Source organism: Chrysemys picta, chromosome 24 (genome assembly GCF_011386835.1).
Source record: "Chrysemys picta bellii isolate R12L10 chromosome 24, ASM1138683v2, whole genome shotgun sequence".
Lineage (NCBI taxonomy): Eukaryota > Metazoa > Chordata > Testudines > Emydidae > Chrysemys > Chrysemys picta.
Window position 1 is genome coordinate 1,252,025 of NC_088814.1, and position 20,325 is coordinate 1,272,349.

General features: G+C 63.3%; 1 protein-coding gene across 1 annotated transcript; it reads right to left on the reverse strand.

Annotated features, from left to right (window-relative positions):
- Window positions 1-68: 68 nt before the first annotated feature.
- Window positions 69-8,613, reverse strand: NAGLU (N-acetyl-alpha-glucosaminidase). Its single transcript, XM_005313920.4, has 6 exons — window positions 8,170-8,613; window positions 4,946-5,093; window positions 4,346-4,492; window positions 3,768-3,853; window positions 3,280-3,536; window positions 69-2,718 (listed from the first exon to the last, which is right to left on the reverse strand). The coding sequence occupies exons 1-6, from the start codon at window positions 8,565-8,567 to the stop codon at window positions 1,502-1,504; spliced, it is 2,253 nt and encodes a 750-aa protein (XP_005313977.3). The 5' UTR covers window positions 8,568-8,613; the 3' UTR covers window positions 69-1,501.
- Window positions 8,614-20,325: the final 11,712 nt, after the last annotated feature.

A 20,325-nucleotide genomic window follows, 5' to 3' on the forward strand; every position in this document is an offset into this window, starting at 1 on the left:
CAAGAGCCACGTCGCCCTCTGCTAAGAACGCCGGGAGGGGGTGGGGAAGAGACACCCCAGGCGCGGAATGAAGGGATTCCAGGTCTTTAATTGGAAAGTGCTGCCAACGTACACAAGTGTATAAAAATCATTCGGCTAAAAGAGAGACAGTCCCACTGCAGCCCAGCCCCGTGCTCCGGCGGCAGCCCTCGCTCCCCAGAGAGGATGGCAGCAACTGGAATTCAGACACATGCCAGCTCGGCTTGGGAGCTCACGTGCTGGTGCGGGAAGGGGGCAAGGCCCAGAAGAGCACTCTGGGTGGAGGAGGGGGAGTGGGGGGGTCCCTGGTGTAAAAATATAACTGTCCTCGTAAAAATATATCCCCAAAGTCTGTTTTTGTTTAGTACAAAGGCACCCAGGGGTACGGAGTGGGGAGCCGGCCCCCAGCCGGACAGGTCCTAGCACTAGGAATACCCCCACGTGGGCGAGCCGCTGTTCTGGGGCAGATCTGCCCCCATTTGAGACCAGCAGAGAGGGCATGTGGGGAGAAGCGTGGGGACAGCCCTTGGAACTGCTCCAACACTCAGGGGCTGGGAGGCAGTTTCGGGGGAACAGGAGAAGTTGAGGCAGCACCCCCTAGCCAGGGACAGATGGGAGGTGCGGGCGAGGCAGCGTCTCCTCCTAGCCCTGGCCAGGGGTGCGATACGCAGGGAGCCGGTTGCAGCGTGCACTTTGCAACGGCATCAAAGCAGCAGGATTGGAGCTTTGCGACCTCCTTTTTTGTTCTTTAGCGCCCGGAATAGCAGCGTGTGAACACTCCCCTCCCCGGGCCGAGGGCTTGGGAGGGTCCCGCTGCATTTCCTGCCCCTCAGCCTGTTCCGAAGCGATTCCCTCCTCAGAGCTCCCAAAGCCCTGGAGCTGCCAGTGGTGGGGAAACTGCACTTGGCTTTTTCCAGCCTATAGCAGCGAGGGCATCACCTACAAGGTGGGCACGACCCACATATGCCCATCTCAGGTCTGCAGCCAGCACCATGGTATCCCAGTGTCTGTCCCCGCCCCCGGCTGCGAATCCCATGCCCCAAAGGGATCAGCATTCTCACCCCTCTGTCCCGCCTGCCCCTGCAACAGGCCTCGTCCACCCTCCCCCAGACGCTGGGATCAGCCTCCAAGCCGCAAGGCTGGGCCGACGGAGACACTGGTCAGGTCAGAGCATCCCAGCGCCCCGAGGCCAGTGCAGGATCAGTCCCTCCAGCCCGTTCCCCGGGAGCTCATTCCCCAGCTCGCTGCGCTGCACTGGCAGGTCCAGCCCGGACCTGCTCCCGCCCACGCGGCGGCGTCGCTCACACGCAGCACAAGGCTCCTGCTCGGTTTCCCTTTGGGTCCAGGGCCTTGGTTCAGGCTCTGGCAGAGGCTTGGGAGGGGGGACAGAAGCTGGGGGCACCAGCATCTCCGGCGCGGGAGAGACCGGGCCAGCCGCAGAGACGCCACTCCCATCCCCGGAAGGTCCCAGAGCCGCCGGCCCTCACGCAGCCCCCGCCCGGCCGCGCCGCATGGCGTGGGGATAATACTTGAGGAAGATCTTCCTGGCGATCTCCAGCGTGTCGCCGGCCGGCTGGGAGGGGTAGCGCTTGCCGTTGTAGACGAAACCCCTCTCCAGCTGGAAGACGGCCTGGTTGAACTGCTCCTGGTGGAAGGGGGTGCCGGTGTTCAGGCTCTCCACCAGCGCCGAGACAAAGAGGCTCCAGCGCACCCGGTAATAGTCCAGCACCAGCCCCCCAAGCTGCTTGTTGGCGTAGTCCAAGATGTTGCCGCTGGGTCCCCACAGCGTCACCTGGTTGCGGGCGTTCAGGTCGTATAGCTCGGCTTCCTTGTCACTGGTGGCTGCGGCCCGAGCCTGCTCCAGCCAGCGGCCCAGCAGGAAGTGGGGGTCACTGGCCAGGAGGGCGTCCAGCTCCGGGAGCAGGTCGTACAGCAGCACCCCGCCGGCAGTCAGCAGCTCCGGCAGTGAGCGGCTCTGAAAGGCCTGCTTGATCTCCAGGTAGTACTCGCTCACCAGCTGCTGCGCGGCCTGCCGGGTCACGTCCACCAGGTCGTAGCGGAAGGTGGGGCTGGCCCCCAGCTCGGCAGCGGCGTCCAGCAGCAGGCGCCAGGCCTCGTAGACGTCGCTCTTGTTGTACCACAGCTCCGTGGCCATGCGCAGGGACGGCCGGCGCACCAGCGGGCTGTGGTTGTGGTTGACACAGATCCCCGAGCAGTTGTAGACGCTGCGGAGCAGCAGCTGCCAGGCGCCGGCGGCCTCCGCGTTCCTGGCGCCGTAGCGCCGCTGGGCGTAGTTGGCAACCCACTGCTGGAGGTCAAGCGGCTCCTGGCGCCAGCCCAGCTCGCTCATCAGCTCATAGACCATGTCGTTCTGCTCGATGCCCTCTGGGGCCAGGCCGGTGCCCACCAGGCTGGAGTTGGGGAAGCGCCGGGCGTCGAAGGGGCCCCGGTTGATGCTCTCCACCGTGCCGAAGAGGCCGTGGTTGCCGCCGAAGTTGTGCAGCATGCACCAGATGAAGGGCTGCCCGTAGAAGGACTCTGTCCGCTGGTACACGGGCTTGGACTCCGCAAAGAGATCCAGCACGATCATCCTGCCGCTGGGGACGCCGCGCAGCAGGGCCCGCACCTGGGCCGGCTGCCAGAAGTCAGGCTGGTTCTGGAAGAGCCATCCCTGCATGAGCCAGAGCGCGTCGGGGTCGGCTGGGGACAGACACACACAGAGCCGCTAGTGACATAGGACGCGCTGCCCTCCCACGACAGAGCCGCCCACCCCCGTCACTCCCTATAAAGCCCTTTGGCTCTGAGCCGTGCCAGCCCAGGGCGTCCGCCTCCCTGCCAGCCCCTGGAGTTCCCTGTGTGAAAGGGCCTGGCCTGGTGGCCGCAGTGCCCAGAGCCATACAGCCCAGGCAGGCTCCCCCGTGCACTGCCCTCCTGGTCTCGCTAATGCCCCTGCCCTGCAGAGCCCTCACCACGCCCCTCCTCTGCGGAGGCTGCCAGAGCCTCACAACTGGCCACCCATCCACCGCCCTGAAATGACCAATGCGTTCCAGCTGGGCCACCGAGCCAGCGCAGCCTGGGGACGGTCGGAGCTGCAGCCCCGGCTGGGAGGAATCCAGACCAGCTTTGACCCAAAGGTTCCCGGCTCCCCATCCCTGAGCCGTCCAAGCCCTTCGCTGCACAGGCCCAGGCCGGACTGCGCAGCGAAGGCTCCCCAAGGCAGAGACCCTTTAGGAGGAGCCTGGGTTCCTGCTCGGGTCCTACCTCCGGTCATGGACCTGAAGACGGCAGCGCTGACCCCCGAGAGGTAGGCAGGGTCGGAGGACAGGGGGCTCATCTCATTGAAGGTGTCCGCGTTGTAGATGTGATCCGTGCCGAACTCTCTGATCAGCTCCTTCAGGAAGAGGGTCCCGATCACTTGGAACATGGGGTCTCCGGGGTCCAGGAGGTAGGCACACGAGTAGGTGCAGTCGAAGTTGCTCCAGCTCCCAAGTCGAGTGACGTTTATTCGAGGGAAAGCCCTACGGCACAGGCCAGCAGCCAGGAGTCAGAGGGGGGGGTAGGGCTCCCCCAACCCGCCCAGCACTGCAGAGCTCTACACGTGGGGGCACGCCCGGGGACAGTCCCATGGGTCTCTGCTGCTCCCACGCACATGTGGCTGAGTCACATTCGGTGGGGAGAGACGCCCATCAGGGAGAACTGGTCTTGCCCAAGCCCCAACCCTGACGCACTCACATCAGATCTGCATCTACCTCAAGACACCCCTGGGGATGTGCCCCGCAAACGCCGGCAGCACCGGGATCATTCCCAACGACCGCATCCTCTCCAGGATCCTGTACTGGGAGAAAGGAGGAAAAGCCGGATAAAGGGGGCGCATGGGCCGGGAGACGCAGGGGGCTGCACCACCCATCTCAGGGACAGGCCTGCGCCACGTGAGCATATCTGTCTGGAGTCTCCAGCCCCCGGTCGGAGCCCTGAACACAGCTCCGAGCCCACGGGCACCAGACAGAGGGGAAAAGCCGCCCGGCTTGGAGCTCCGCACAGGAGCGGCTCTCAGGCCAGAGGGACTGATGGAGACAATACTCAGACCAGTTCAGGGTCTCAGAGCGTTTCCTAGGGCCCCTCCCCTGGGAGCTTATCCACGGACCCTGCATCCTGTGGGCAGCAGGGCGGCACCACACCCCTGGCTCCCAGGTGCTTCTCTGGCATTGCCCGCTGAGCTCGGCAGTGTTTGGGAGCTCGGCAGGGAGCGCTGTCGGGGGGGCGTCTCCACAACATGCAAGCTGGGTGCGCACAGACCCGGCCCCAGCCACGAGCCAAGCGCAGGTACCTGCAAATACAGCTGCTTTAGGTTCCAGGACAGGGGCAAGGGCCCCGCCCAGGTGTGCAGGTTCCCCATGCGGTTCCAGGCGAGGAAGGCAGGCCCGGTGACGTACTCGTCTATTTCAGACTGGTTCAGGCCCAGGGACAGATACACCTGGAGCGAACGAGGGGAAGAACACAGGCAGCAACGTCAGCAGCTCCCTCCTGTGGGTCCCAGCTGCTGCCGACAGGGAGACCCTGCCCTGCTGAGCAGGACGCTCACCCAACTCCGCAGGGCGCGTTCGGCCCGGACGTGCCCAGTGCCGGGAACGCTCCCCTCTGGCCAAGCCCAGCATTTGCAGCCCCGGCTCAGCCGACACAGCTGTTCTACCTGGCCACACTGAACAGAGACAGCTGTGCTGTTGGTCAGCTGCCCCCCAGCCTGCCAATGTTAGTCAGGCATCGAGGGGCTGGGTCACCCCCCGGACGGCAGCCCTCCCTCCAGAGCGACCTGTTCTGTGCTGTCCCAGGACAATACATTTAACGCGTCTCCCCAATCTCCTGAAATGCCCCAGCCGGGCCCTGCATGCAACACGGCTTCATGAGAGACACCAATCAAATACTCAACCCGCTGCCACACAGCCTCCTGCCCAGTAAACGCCAGCGCCAGGTTGATGCCGTTGAGCACCATCCAGTCTATCTCTCTCTCCCAGCGAGGCCAGTCCCACCACACGTAGGAGTAACTCTGGGTGCACACGTTCTGGTAGTAGCGGTACCTGGGAGCGGAGAGAACAGATGCTTCAGAGAAGCCGCCAGACGCCTGACCCCACCCCGGGAGACCACAGCCAGGTTGGCGCGACTGAAAGAAATCGGGACGCAGGCAGCTCCTCGCAATGGAGCTTAACGTGCATCCAGGCGTCTTGTCCGCTCCCGGCCAGCGCTGGCCCTGTGGATGCTGGAGAATTAACTCAGGCAGCCTTTTCCCACGGGGGCAAACGTTATACCCCTAATGCTACACACGGGGACTTGGTTTTTCCAATTGAGACAGTTTTTTGGGCCGATTTCAACATCCCCCTGTGTGTTTTGCAGCTCAAACACCTACAGGTCATGCCAAGCCTAGCAGGGAAACTGACCCGGCTTGCAACAACCCGAAGGGCCCATCCTCCACATTAGACAGAGAGGAACGGTCATTGTCCAAGACTAATGAAGTGCAAGCAGCACACAGGACAGCAAGGACCAGGCGCCGAGACCTCCTGCAGCGCTCGACGGTAAGGCAATATCTTTACATGAACAGTTCCCCTTTGCCCCCCTGCTGTTCTTGCAGCTTGGAGGAAGTTTCCAGCTGATCTCAAGTGTGAGTCACAAGATGTCACGGGTTGCTTGACTGTACGGTGATGAACCACGCCAAGCCCCTTCCCCGAGCAGCTCGCCTGGATCCAGCTCGGCAGCTAGTGGGAAACGCTGCAGGGCTTCGCCTTCCAGCTGAAGGAGCACTAAGCAAAGCTTCCCGGCTAGCCGCGCCAGATCACAGGCCGAGCGCCAGGGCGGCTGTGTGGGAAGTCGATTGGTGTCCAAGGACTTGCACGTGCAACCCCTCGGCTCCAGGATTCTTCCTTCGCTTTCATGTGGCAAAACCAACCAAGCCACACAGCCCCTATGCACCTGCCAGGACCTTTGTCAACTTACACGCCAAGGGAAGGGTCCCCTAAGGAGCCCCAGTGGCAGAGCTCATTGGCTCGCTCTTGGCTGGCGTGAGCATGGCGTGTTCGGGACCCAGCCAAGGGCACTAGTGCATACGAGCAGCACAGCAAGGATCCAAGCGACTCTCAGTCAGCGTGGGGGCCGCTCCAGGACAGGGAGACGCTTCCTCTTGCCTGGGAAGCTTCCTGTCAAATGGGGAAGTGCCCTTTCTGCAGCAGAATCCGCTGGTCCCGTCCCGGGCCCACCCCAGAGCAGCTGAAGTGAGCAGAACAGATGCTAGAGCCAGACACCCATCAGTCTCGCACCCGGGGTCCAGTGATACAGGACCAAGGACATCCCTGGTGTAAGAGCCATTAACTCCACTCCCTTGCACCAGCCACACACTTGGCCCATGACGTCTAAATTCCAGGTAGGGCCAACATTCAGGACAGACGCAGGGGGTGAGAGAGGCCCCCAGCTGCAGAAACACGCCCAGGCCCTGGCAGACCCAGACTGGTGGTAAATGAACCAAACCTGTCCATGGCATCTCCAGCTGTGCCAGGTCTGGGGAGGGGGGAGGGGGCTTGTTACATGGAATTCAAGGGCAGGAAGGGCTGGGGAGTTCTCAGCCCCAGGGCTTGGAAAGGGGGGAGTCAGGACCCTGCACCCCTCTTCCTGAGATTCACCGTGACTCTCAGCCAGCCAGTAAAACGGAAGGGTTATTAGATGACAGGAACACAGTCCCAAGCAGAGCGTGTAGGTACAACCGGGACCCCTCAATCAAGTCCTTCTGGGGGGTTTAGGGAGCTTAGACCCCAGCTTGGGGTTCCCTGCATTCCTCCACCCAGCCCCAGACTGAAAACAAAACCTCCCCCAGCCGCTCTCTCCCCCCTCCCCCCTGCTCCTCCTCTCCTTTGTTCAGTCTCCCGGGCAGAAGGTGTCACCTCTCCCACCCCCCTCCTGGCTCAGGTTACAGCTCAGGTAGCTTCCTTCACGGGAAGTCCCCCATCCCCAGTGTAACCCCCCTGCAACATTCCCAGGTCAAATCCGCCCGCTCCCTGCTCCGTCACAGGAAGCAAACGGGCAACAGATGTTTTCTGAAGTAGCTTCTAGGGGTGAAACCATCACAAGGAACAGCACCCCTGGGTCCCCGCCTGCCCCAGTCACCCCAGCTAGGTACCGGCAGCACGTGCAACAGACGCAGAACAAGAGACCCCTCAGCACATGCCACTTGCAGCGCTGGCTTCCCAGGCGTGGTTCCATGCCAGGGGGAAGCCCCCCACATCTGCCCCCCCCGGCAGAGTTGGCAATGGACAGCGTGCATGAGCCTGGCATTGCACCTCGCTCCCAGGCCCCACGTGCACGAAGGCAAGGCCAGAAGCATCCCTCTGCCTTCTGCTGTGCCCCGAGCACCCCCAGCCCCCGTCAGACCCTCCCCGTCCCCAGGCTCTGGGAATTCAGGGCCCAGCCCTGCCTGCAGGAGAGCAGGGGCCGGTCAGCTCCGATCACTGCACCAGGCACCGGCTCCTGCAGGGCACCAGGGCGCCCTGTCACCGGCCTCTGCCTCTGGGGGGAGGAACGGGGTCTGCCTGAGCCAGCCGGGCCCTGCACCGGGAGAGCCCCGCAGGCTACAGCCCGGGGCGGGGCAGGGCCGGGCGCGGGCTGGCAGCGACTCCATGTTCCGGCTCCTGCCCAGGCCTGGGACGCCCGGGGCGGGGGCCTGGGGCTCCAGGGGCAGGGCTCCGGCAGGGGGGGCGGGCAGGCCGGGGGCCCGGGGCAGGGCTCCGGCAGGGGGGGGGCGGGCAGGCCGGGGCTCCAGGGGCAGGGCTCCGGCAGGGGGGGGGCGGGCAGGCCGGGGGCCCGGGGCTCCAGGGGCAGGGCTCCGGCAGGGGGGGGGCGGGCAGGCCGGGGGCCCGGGGCTCCAGGGGCAGGGGCCCGCGGGGTGGGGGCGCAGGCCGGGGGCCCGGGGCTCCAGGGGCAGGGGCCCGCGGGGTGGGGGCGCAGGCCGGGGGCCCGGGGCTCCAGGGGCAGGGGCTCGCGGGGTGGGGGCGCAGGCCGGGGGCCCGGGGCTCCAGGGGCAGGGGCCCGCGGGGTGGGGGCGCAGGCCGGGGGCCCGGGGCTCCAGGGGCAGGGGCTCGCGGGGTGGGGGCGCAGGCCGGGGGCCCGGGTTACCTGTTGGGGCTGGTGGCGCTGATCACCCCGGGCACCGCGGGCAGCGGCTCCGGCAGCCGCAGCTGCGCCCCGGACCAGGACACGTGGCAGCCGCAGAGCTCCCGCAGGTAGCGGTAGATGCCGGCGGCGGCGGCCACCCCGCTGGACCCGGCCACCCGCACCCGCTCCTGGGCCCCGGGCGGGGAGCTGAGCCGGTAGGTGTCCAGCCCGCCGGCCGCCAGCGAGCGGTTCACCGAGACGGCGAAGCCGGCGGCCGCCCGGGGCCCCAGCAGCCGCTGCAGCAGCTCCCGCACCGCCGCCTCCTGCCGCGCGTCGGCCGCCCGCGGGGCCCGGGCCGGGGCTGGGACCGGGGCCGGGGCGGCCGCCAGCAGCAGCAGCAGGAGCGCGGCGAGCGCCATGGCCGGATCCAGCTCCCGGCCCGGCGGCTTCCGCCAACCCGCGCCCGGCCAGCTGGGGGGCGGCGCTCCCGGCAGCCAATCAGCGGCCGGCCACGCCCCCGAGGGAGCAATGTGTCCGATGGAAACAATGTTACCAACTGGGGTGGATGGAGCCGACCCAGGGGATCGAGCCCCCCTCCCTCCGCGCCCCCCCTAACTGATCCAGGGGATCCCTCCCAGCCCCCCCCAAACCGACCCAGGGGATCCCTCCCAGCCCCCCAAACCAAGACTAGGGATCCCTCCCAGCCCCCCCAAACCGACCCAGGGGATCCCTCCCAGCCCCCCCAAACCAAGACTAGGGATCCCTCCCAGCCCCCCAAACCGACCCAGGAGATCCCTCCCAGCCCCCCAAACCAAGACTAGGGATCCCTCCCAGCCCCCCCAAACCAAGACTAGGGATCCCTCCCAGCCCCCCAAACCGACCCAGGAGATCCCTCCCAGCCCCCCAAACCAAGACTAGGGATCCCTCCCAGCCCCCCCAACTGATCCAGGGGATCCCTCCCAGCCCCCCCAAACCGAGACTAGGGATCCCTCCCAGCCCCCCAAACCGACCCAGGAGATCCCTCCCAGCCCCCCCAAACCAAGACTAGGGATCCCTCCCAGCCCCCCAACTGTCCCAGGGGATCCCTCCCAGCCCCCCCAAACCAAGACTAGGGATCCCTCCCAGCCCCCAAACCGACCCAGGGGATCCCTGGTTGTTTCACACCCCTGACCGACCAAAGTGCTAGTGTAGACATAGCCCTAGCTACTGCCTCTGGGAGAGGTGGATTAAGTACACACACAAAAAGCCCTTGCATTGATGTAGGAAGTGTCTACACCACAGCAGCAAGGCTGTACCTGCACGGTTGTACCTGAATCGCTGTACCTGCACGGCTGTAGTGTAGACATGCCCTAAATGTAAAAGTTTGATTTAAAGGTGCATCGTTAGCATGTGGAACCTGTGTTAACCAACACTGGCTGCTCTGTTGGCCAGAGGCTACAGGCAGCATTGTGGAACCATGTGGCTCACACTTTGGCTACTCCAAGATTAGTGGCAATGTATTTCTTCCTGCTCTGGGCTGGATTCTCATCCCCCGGAGATCCTGGAGGTCTTGGCTGAGAGCACCAGGAAGTAGCAAAATGGGGCCCAGTCTGCAGACGGAACCACAAGCCCTGCAAATCCCAGTGCAAGCGAGTGTGTGGGCGAGTGTGTGAGGTGCACCTGTGCGGCGGATGTAAATGCAGAGCAACAGTATAATGTTACGCTGGAAGGGTAAGCCAGAGAATTGTGTCTGGAGTAGTGGAGTGTATCGCTGTGAAGCCTCCTTCCTATCTGTGAACTGGGCACTGAGCTGTTCTATGGGCCATGCTCTGTTCTGGGTGACCACAGCCACACACACAAGTCTTTAATTTTCCATTTGTGCAGCAAGTATCCACCTCTGTCTGAACCGTGCGGCTCGCTGAGTGTGTTCTCTCATCCCGAGAGGTGTCTGTTCCTCCTATTTCATTTTCCATCTGGGTGGGCTTCTTCTTGGAATTCCCCCCGCAGTCAGCAGCGGTGCTGTGGGAAGAGAGTATTTATATACACCCGGCCCCCCAGGAGATCACATGGCAGAATATCCGTGGGATACAGTCAGAGGCAGCCGATGGCAGAAATAACAGGTCAGGGTAGATGAGCCATCCTGGCCACATGGAAGTGACCCACCCTCTCCAGAGAATGGAGAGGCAAGTGTGAGTGTGATGCGTGGCCAGAAAGGATTAAACATCCTGCTGAATAAATGACTCAAATTCAACCCTTGAAGACATGTGGGGAGATGGGTAATGGTCAACAATGTAATCAACAGGCCCTGTCTATGCTGTATTCTGATCATTCAGAGATCAAAAGAGCAGCCTAGCATTTACATGAATCGTAAACCCGGGATATCGCTGGATTCAGCTCTCTTTGAAATGTTGAACAAATCATCTGTGAATATGGTGGAAGAGCAGGCAGTTGCCTTATGTTAATTCGTATAGCTAAGTACCAGTGACAGACGGCCTAATGGGTAAATTGCCTTATGTTAATCCGTGTGAATAGTTAAGAACGATGCTTAGGAAATAAGGGCCTATTGTTCCCTGAGGGACTCCAACTTGTCAAAGAAGACCTGAAATTGTATAAAAGATCCTTGGGTGCTGATCCTTTTTATCTCAGATCTGCTTACGCTTCACCAGGGGAAGTGTGAGTCACAAGATGAGGTCCCAGTTCGGCTGGTACACCCTGGATATGATATTGGACATTGGACTCTAACCTATGGACTAATTCTAAAATAACTCTTTGCGACTACAAAGCTCACCATCTCTGCTATGAATCTGAACCTCAAGAATTGAACTCATGGCTGTAGGTATATTGATCTTTTAACCATACTCTCTCTTTTTTCTTTTTTTAATAAATTTTAGTTTAGTTAATAATCATTGGCTTTAAGCGGGTATTTGGGCAAAATCTGGAATATTCATTAACCTGGGAGGTGATATGTCCGATCCTTTGGGATTGGTAGAAACATTTCTTTTATATGATGAAATAAGATTTTCAGAAATCTTCATCATATTTGACTTGGGTACCTGGATAGAGGCCGGAGGCTGGATTACTTCAAGGGAACTATGTTGTTGGCCTCTGGGCAACCCGTGAGATAATAAAGAAGCTGTTTAGTGATGGCTTGGTAAATCTAAGTATTGAAAATACCCACCAGCTTTGGGGATTATCTGCCCCATTCTTTGCAGTTCACCCTAATTGAGTGAGCTCAGCTGCCCCCCACTGGGACCCCGGTCCCAGTGAGCTACAAGTCTGCGGCTGCGGGACACATAACCCAGCAGAGGGAGGCTGGCATGGGGTTGTTGGACATGGGAACGACTGGGAAGGGAAGCGGTAGGGGGTGGATGTGTATCTGCTGGTGCGTGTGGGTCCATGGACCTGTGTATGTCCCTGGGAGGAGATCTGGCCGGGTCTAAGAAGCACCAGGCTGGGAGAGCTGAGTTCTGAAAACAACAGTTTTCCAGTCAGCAAAACCACACACCGGCGGCGCAGAACATCAGTCTGGCTTGAGACGAACCAGCTGCTCTCCACCCTCTGCCCCAATGCTCCTGAGGGGCCCTGCTGCAGGATCTCCCCGCAGCTGGTCAGACTGAGCCGGATTCTGCCCTCTGTTCCAGCGGAGTAAATCAGGAATGAGCACAGTGGGGTGCATGGGGTCGCTCTGGGTTTCCACCCTGGGAACCTGGCCAGGAGTCTGCTAGAGGGCGAGCAGTCTCCCCGTGACACAACTGGATGCCTTCCAGCCCTTTGAGCAGCACTGCGGCCTGCCTAGGAGAGGGACGGGATCTGAGCCCTGAAATGGAAAATGCCCAAGGAGCAGTGGAGGATCATGGGACCAGCAGGCTGTTATGTGTCTAGTGCCCCTTGCTAGCGGTTTCCCATGGGACCGTTTCTCCCCCCCCCCCCACCCAAGCTGCTGCAAGGGTTAAAGGTGCTGTCCAGAAATACAGCCCCTGGCCCAGATCGCAGCATCGTGCAGCGTAGCTGGGGGCAGGGGAGCGCGACGCAGGCAGCCGCGTCTGTGAAGTGAAACTCCCCAGCTGACGGACTGCAGGGCTGCGTGTTCTCTCTGCGTTCGTTCCCAGGTCACCCGGACCAGGCTGAACCGGACAAATAGCAACACGCCAGGGCCACTTCCTGGTTCCGCCCCTGGGCATCCCCATTGACCTCAAGAGCCCTGCAGGGCTGCTCATGTCCTCCTGACAGTCACATGGGTCATCTCTCCTGACAGTGCCACTGCCGCTCACGCTGTTCTCTCCTGGGCCCAGCACGTCTAGGGACATGTTCCATGGGGACTGGGGTCGGTGTGCTGCACAAACACCCAGGGCCGGCTCCAGGGTTTGGGCCGTCCCAAGCAGCCAAAAAAAAAACCACAAAAAAAGCCGCGATCGCGATCTGCGGCGGCAATTCGGCGGGAGGTCCTTCGCTCCGAGCGGGAGTGAGGGACCATCTGCCGAATTGCCGCCGAATAGCTGGACGTGCCGCCCCTCCCCGAAGTGGCCGCCCCAAGCACCTGCTTGCCAAGCTGGTGCCTGGAGCCGGCCCTGCAAACAGCAAACTGGGCACACAACTCTCCCCCCCCCGCCCCCAAGGGCTCCCAGGAGCCGTACAGGGTCAGACACTGAGACAGGCCGGTCCCGCTCCAGCCTGCACTCGTCTGTAATAGTCCTTCTTCAACTGTCCCACAGTGCACTGGGGCTCCCAGAATCCACTGCCTCTGGGGGCCCAGCACCTGGGGGGCATTGCCGGTGCATTGCAAGGGGGGGGTGGAAGTGTAACGGGTCAGCCCACGAGCCAGCCTGGTGAGCGCTGACCGTCTGGGCTGGCTCCGTTCAGAACAGCTCAGGCCCGGCACCCGGCACCGCTGAGCAGGGACTTGCTCGCTGGGAAAGGGCCCAGTTCTGCTCCCAGAGGCAGAGGGAGGATCAGCGGGATGGCCCCAGCCTTGCTCAGCCCAGGGACTCGCCCGCATTTCAGTGCCAGCCTGGGCTCTGGGCTGGGAGCAGCAGCTGGCCCAGGAAATAGTGTCCCAGTTGACAGGGAATTTGGATGGTGCTCAGCTGCCCCCTGCTGGGAGGCTGCAGGGTGGCAGGAAAAGAGGCCAGGACGGGCCTCTGCCCGGGCTCTCCTTGTTCTCCGGGGAGCTCTGCACCCAGGTCGCTCTGGCTCCAGCTTCTGACACCGGGGGCCTGGTCAGTCGGAGACGCTCAGAGCCTCCAGGTCCCACCGCCCTCAGCAACAGCTGCGGGTGGGTGGGTCGGTGCTCCAGGCAGCTGGAGTTGGGCACCCCAGTCCTTCTCTCTGATCCACGGGCCAGTGCCTGGCCGGGCCAAGGACAGGGGAGGCCTGTGGCCACTGCGAGCTCACGGGCACCCCCAGCTCGCTGGCCACAAGGAGCCCTAAAAGCCCCACTGATGCAGCCCCCCAAGCTCCGTGGCTCCTCGCTGGGAGGCGCTGGCCAGCTGCAGCGGGGCTCAAGGGTGCTGGAAGGGAAGGGGGTGCTGCAGCAGATCCCTCGGGGTGAGCCCCGGCCGGCCAGCCTGGGGGCAGTGGGCTCAGGGTGGAACGTGCTGGGCCGGTCCCAGGGAACCGCAATGTTCTTCTGCCTTTTGCAGAGTGACTTGTTTTCCAGGAGCCACGTGAGGTGGGAGCTGCCCAGCCCCTTGCGCAGCCTGGAGGGGAAGCGTTGCTGTCCCAGGAGGAAGCCAGGTTACATAACAGAGCCGGCGTTACACTCCAGCATGCAGGGGTGGCGCAGGAAGCCCTGAGATGCATGGTGTGCAGGCTGGGTGCCCCAGGTTGGGGGGGCAGGCTGGGTGCCCTAGGACAGAGGGGGGCAGGGGGCAGACTGGGTGCCCTAGGACAGAGGGGGGCAGGGGGCAGGCTGGGTGCCCCAGGACGGGGGGGGGGCAGGCTGGGTGCCCTAGGACAGAGGGGGGCAGGGGGCAGACTGGGTGCCCTAGGATGGGGGGGCAGGGGGCAGGCTGGGTGCCCTAGGACAGAGGGGGGCAGGGGGCAGGCTGGGTGCCCCAGGACGGGGGGGGCAGGGGGCAGGCTGGGTGCCCTAGGATGGGGGGGGCAGGCTGGGTGCCCTAGGACAGAGGGGGGCAGGGGGCAGGCTGGGTGCCCCAGGACAGTGGGGGGGGGCAGTGCACAATTACTCCTTGAGACAGGGCATACGCAGGTGAAGAGAGACGCATCGCTCTGTACGGCAAAGTGGGATCCAGCTTCCTTCTCCCCAGAGGCGAGACCTGGGAGCAGCCCTCCAACCCCTCTGGCCTTGCTTGGCCAGGCTGGGGTGATCCCCTCTCTGGCCTCTCTCAGCCCAAGAATGCAAGGACCAGCTGGGGGGCGCAGGCTGTAAATCCCTCCCCCCACCATGCATAAAGGCCCCAAATGGCTCCACGCGGAGCCGCCTCCTTCCCACTTTCCTGTTTATTTTGGCTCTTTTCCCTCTTTACCACAAACAATGGATGGGAAGGAGAATTCGGTCTCCTCGGCGCATGCCACGTCCTCTGGGCGGGCCTGGAGCAGGGAGGACCGGGAGCCAGAACTCCTGGGTTCTATTCCCATCTAGGACACGGAGTCACTCGGGCTGAGTCCAGTCCTTGCTCTGTGCCTCAGTTTCCCCCTCAGTGAAGTGGGGCTACAGGCCCTGCCCATCTGCCGGTGGCGGGGGGGGGTGGGGGTGGGTGAGCATCTGTCCATTAATGCTGGTGCCAGCTGCGGGGACATAGATGCATCTGCTGGTGGAGATGCAGAGCAGGGTCCAGGGGAAGAGGAGTTAATGGTGTTTTGTAACCGCTTCCCACTGGGGGTTCCCAGGAAATTCAGTAACCCTCAGGGAAGGCGCCTTGGGCCAGAAACACCCAGAGAGGCTCCCAGCGGAGTCCGGCCCCACTCGGCCTGGCAGGCCAGGGCTGAGTCTGGCCCCATGGAGTCACCCTCGGGGCTCGCCTGGCAGAGCTGCTGTGTGAGGCTCTGGGGTCCAGTTCAGACAGGACTCGCCCACCTGGGGTGGGGTTTGGGGAGGTGCTTTCTCTGCCTGTGCTGACTTGTAACAAGGCCCTGGGGGAACCTCGCCTCCCCTGTGGGGGAGGGAATTCAGCCCTTGTGAAAATCTGTTCTCCTGTCCCCAGCCGGCTCCGGGGGGCCACACGGACAGTACTGACGCTTGGTGCCATCGGCGCCTTCTTCGGTGGCCCTTGTGGCTTGAGCTGGGGGGGCCGCAGCCCAGTTTCTTGTAGCCATGAGCCCACGCCCCCTGGGCTGGCTGGGCCACGGGCACTGTGCTGTGGTGCCACGGAGCCTCTCCCCGCTCCGAGGATGTGCAGAGACCCTCCGTCTCCAAGGCTGGGGACCCAGCCCCCGAATGGCTCCAGCAAACTGAGGCGAGTCCGGGCAGGCCCTGGCTGGGCCAGTCTGGGGCGAGGCCGTTGGGTAACGTGTGGATTCTTCTCAGGTATCAATTCCCCAGGGTTGGCGCCTGCTGCTGTGCTGCCCTGCACCTGCCTGCGGGGCCAGAGCTGGGGCACCTGCCAAGCCAGCCAGGGCACTGTGGGGATGGCAGGGCAGGCGTCAGAAGTGGCAGAACTTGCTTCTCGTGGGCTCCGTGCTTCGCCCTGGGAGCAGCAAAGGCTGACGTTACCAGCCTGGGCCGGGAAGCAGAGTGCGGGGCTCGGAAAGGCCCCTGGAACACGGCCCCTTGCCACCCAGAGCAGCCGAGTCCTGGCTGGTGTCAATCTTGACCTGCCACCCCCTCCAGTACCCCAGCCCTGGGCTCCCCCCCCCCAGCTCTGCTGGTGCCCCTCAATCCCAACTTGCAGCCCCCCCTGTACCCCAGCCCTGGGCTCCCCACCCCAGCTCTGCTGGTGCCCCTCAATCCCAACCTGCAGCCCCCCCTGTACCCCAGCCCTGGGCTCCCCCACCCCAGCTCTGCTGGTGCCCCTGAATCCCAACCTGCAGCCCCCCCTGTACCCCAGCCCTGGGCTCCCCGCCCCCAGCTCTGCTGGTGCCCCTCAATCCCAACTTGCAGCCCCCCTCTGTACCCCAGCCCTGGGCTCCCCGCCCCCAGCTCTGCTGGTGCCCCTCAATCCCAACCTGCAGCCCCCCCTGTACCCCAGCCCTGGGCTCCCCGCCCCCAGCTCTGCTGGTGCCCCTCAATCCCAACCTGCAGCCCCCCCTGTACCCCAGCCCTGGGCTCCCTGCCCCCAGCTCTGCTGGTGCCCCTCAATCCCAACCTGCAGCCCCCCCGTACCCCAGCCCTGGGCTCCTGCCCACACACACTCTGCCAGTGCCCTTAACATATGGGTTGAGGGAGACCTGGCTGGATTATTATTTTCCTCTGGGAGAAAAAGTATTTTCAAGCCTGAAGGTCCCTCCAGGGTCAGGCGGGATCTCGTTAAACCCCCAGCACAACAACCCCCACTTGTAACTCATGGTCCTTCTCAGCTGGGGGGCTCGGGGAGGCGGGGGCAAATAGTGCTAATGCTCCAACCACAGGGGCTGTGCCCCTCTCCCACCAATTCTGGGGGGGGGCACATTATGGGGGGCGGCCTTGCTCCTGGGGAAGGGCAGCAGCTGGGCGGCCCATGGGAAGGCTGTCTCCAGCCCCAGGCAGCCTGGTTCCCACGACCCTGGGGCCAGCCACTCCCTCAGGTCACTCCTGGCTGGACTCTTATCAGTTTGGCCCCCTGCCGGCTGGGAACACAAAGGCTGGGGGGCGATTGGCATCTCAGCTCCCCAGCCAGACACTCCCCCAGTCACACCCCCATAGAGCTCCCCAGCTCCCTGAGCTACGGTGATGGGAAATGCACGCCCCAGAGAGGAACATTGTGCCCCCTCCCGCCGCCTTTACCGCCCGGGGAGTGTTTCCTCTTGGAGCTGCCTTTTCCTGCCTGATTTACCAGCAGGCCACCTATTCACCCACAGGGTTGGGGGGGGGACTGGGAGCCAGGACGCCTGGGTTCTATCCCCAGCTCAGAGAGTGGGACAGGGTCTAGTGGGTTAGAGCAGGGGGGCCTGGGAGCCAGGACGCCTGGGTTCTATCCCTGGCCCGAGCAGTGGTAAGTCAACCTCAGCCCCGGTGGAGACAGAATTCCTCCATCAACCTGGCTACTTCCTCTTGGGGAGGTGGGTTAGCGACGCTGATGGAGAGTCCCTCCCTGGCCCAGGGAGTGGCTGCATAGTCGTGCCGCTACAGTGTCTCTGGGTCAGTCCAGAGTCAGGGTGGGGCTGGGGTGTGACTCCAGAGTGACCGGGGCCAGAATCTGGCCCGTGGGCTAGTCCGGGCCCATTTCAACCCCCCCATCCCTCCCGGCGTCCCTTGTTTGGGGGGTGCAGGGACTGGGTGCTGGGGCCTTGAGCCAGGGCTCCTGGGTGAGATTTGTGGACAAAGCAATGTGGCCCCAGGGGCGGGGGCTCCCCCGGGAGAAGGGGGGGGGCTGAGCTGGGGGCAGAGCAATGGGCCGGCCCAGAGCCAGTCACCACTGCACTGCCCCCCGCAATAACACATGAAAGAATTTAAGTGGAGAGGCTTCCATGAGATTTGGGGCAAGCGTGCCAGGCAGGAAATGCCTGAGCATTGCCAGGGGAATCCGGGCCAGCTCTGAGCCCGCCGGCTCCTTCCACGTGGGGAGGGGCAGCTCAGGCCCGGGGGCGAGTCTGCGGCCTGCTCTTGGTTTGGAGGAGGAGCTGCAATGGCCAGCACGTGCAGGTCTGGTCTCCCCTGGGGGCCCTGTCCCAGCGCCAACATTGCCCACTCAGACCCAGACCCATGGGACTGAGCCCCCTTGGCAGACAGCACTGCCTATGCCAGCCTATTCCTGGGCACTGGGGGGGGGCTTGCCAGGGAGTCTCTGCTCTTTGTCACCCCAAGACCCAAAAGAACCTCTTGCCCCCGAACCAAGCCGCGGGGTCACTGCCGAGTCTGGGCTTGTTCCCCCCTCGGTTCAACAGGGATATTGATCCCCATGTGGCTTGACCAGAACTCCGGGGCCGGTCAAGTTACAGTCTGGGCATTTCTATCCTTGGCAAAGCCCCCCAGCTCCTTGTGCTGCCCCACTGCCCGGCTGTCACCCCACACCACTGAGGTGCCTTCACGCCGCGCCTCTGCCCAGCCGTCATGCCATGCCACTGCAATGCCTTCACACTGTGCCACACCACTGCCCGGCCGTCACGCTGCACTGAGCTATGTTGTTGATGCTGGGTCCCACCCCAGAGGCAGCTTGTGATGGGCCATCAACCTCCAGCACAGGCCCCGGTGGCCCTGCCGGTGCCAGCCCTCAGCTCCCTGCCAGTCCGATACTCAGAGCCAAGGTCTAAGAACAAGAGGCCTCCTTGGTGGGATTTCCTTAGTTAAAGCCTTTTTCAGGGTACAACCCCCCCCCCCCCCATTAGCCCCTCAATATCCAGCCCTTCTTCTGGCTGGGGGCTAATGCCAGCAAGTGACACCTCCCACACGCAGGCCTTGAATCCTGCCTCTCCCTGGAGCTGGGTTACGCATCAGGCCCTCTCTAGCCCTCAAGCAGCTTGTCCCCCCAACCCTTTCGTACTCACTTCTCTTCACCAGCCAGCAGCTCCTGCTAACGTCCCCGGAGCCCCTCCTCCGGCCGCCACCTGGCAGCCTTTGCCAGCCCCAAGTCCTCGTTAGCCAATGAGCTGCCAAGCGGCCCCCTAGCCAGGTCATTGCTCACAGGTGGGCCAGGACGGGCTCCAAGGGGTGGCTACATGCGACGTAGCTGCACTACGTGGCAGAGGGAGCGACCCCGCATGAGCACAGCCTGGGGCCGACCCTCCTGAGGGCCCATGTTCCGGCCACGGCAGGGGACCCCTCAGTGCATCGCTTACCCCAGGTCAATGAAGTCGTCAAGCAGCATGTAATAAACCCTTTAACGAGCCCTGTCGGAGATCAGCGCTAAACTCCTCCAGCCCCCAATTAACCGTCATTAAACCCACTGCCTAATCACCCCCAGCATGAGCCGAGGAACCCCACGGTGGTGCTGGGCCCTGGTTACCGGATCCTCACCCTTCTAAGTGACCCAGAGCAGAGCCCAGCCCCCGGCTCCCTGGCCCCAGCGCAGGCCCCGTGCCTGGCTCTCTGTCGGCTCAAGCTAGGGTGTTTCTAGGGGACTAGGGAGCGTTTGTTTCCGCATTTGGCGCTGACCTCACAGAGCCAGATTCGTTATGGAGCTTTATCCCCCGGCCAGCCCCCAGGTCATGACTCTGCCCCACGGCTGCCCTCCGAGGCTAGTCCAGGGCAGAGACTGCCCCTTTTTCCTTCGCGGTTGGACAGGACCATGACTCTGGGTCCCTTCGCTCTCCCTGCTGCACAGGGACTGTCCTCTCCATGGCTGCGCCTCCTACCAGCTGGGCGGGAGGGACGGGTCCCCAGCTGGGCGGGGGTGAGGGGTCCCCAGCTGGGCGGGAGGGACGGGTCCCCGGCTGGGATGGGCTTGGTGTCTCTTGCTGGGCGCTCAGATCCAATGGGAGCTGGGCCTCCCAGCCTGGCAGCCAGTTCCCTGCATGGCCCAGCGCCACATGCCAGTGGGAAAGGGGGGGCTGGAGCACTGCGCCATATGTGAAACAAGCCCGCGGGGCTGTATTGTTCCCTTCCCCAGTCGCAAACGAGTCCAGACAGGCAGCTCCGTCTGCAGCAGCCACTCACCACAAAACTGCAGGAGAATTGTACCGAGCAGCGATGCCAGGAAGCGTGCGGGGCACGGTGCCACCGGCCCGGCAACCCAGCCTGCAGGGGGCACCTGGAGACACTGGGGTAGTGATCCCAAGGCTGAGGGCTGTCCCTAATGCTCCTGCCCATCACCATGGCGTCCCGGCCCCCGCTGGCTGCTCAGTGTTTATCCCCACCCCTGAGACAGCTCCGCTGCTGGCCCAACACGCGGGCTGGGCCCCTCCCCGAGGATGCATGAGGACAAAGTCCATACGACGCTCAATGTAAACCCAGAGTGTCCCTGAAATGGGTTGATCCGGCTCCACTGGTTCCTGGTGGATCCCTGTCCACCTCCCAAAACCACCCCACAGCTCAGCCTGACGGGCAGCTCTGGGCTGGGGCAGCGGGGGTCTGCGGGTTGGGATTGAGGGACAACCAGCGGCGCTGGGGGGTGGCAGACCCCTAAGCTGCACACACCGCTGTCAGTCACTGATCAAGATTTGCCC

Coding starts and splice junctions, on each gene's coding strand:
- NAGLU (XM_005313920.4), bottom strand. CDS start 8,567: ATGGCGCTCGCCGCGCTCCTGCTGCTGCTGCTGGCGGCCGCCCCGGCC. Junction 3,854..4,345: donor TAAAGCAGCTGTATTTGCAG/GTACCTGCGCTT, acceptor CCTTTCTCCCAG/TACAGGATCCTGGAGAGGAT. Junction 2,719..3,279: donor CTTCAGGTCCATGACCGGAG/GTAGGACCCGAG, acceptor GTCTGTCCCCAG/CCGACCCCGACGCGCTCTGG.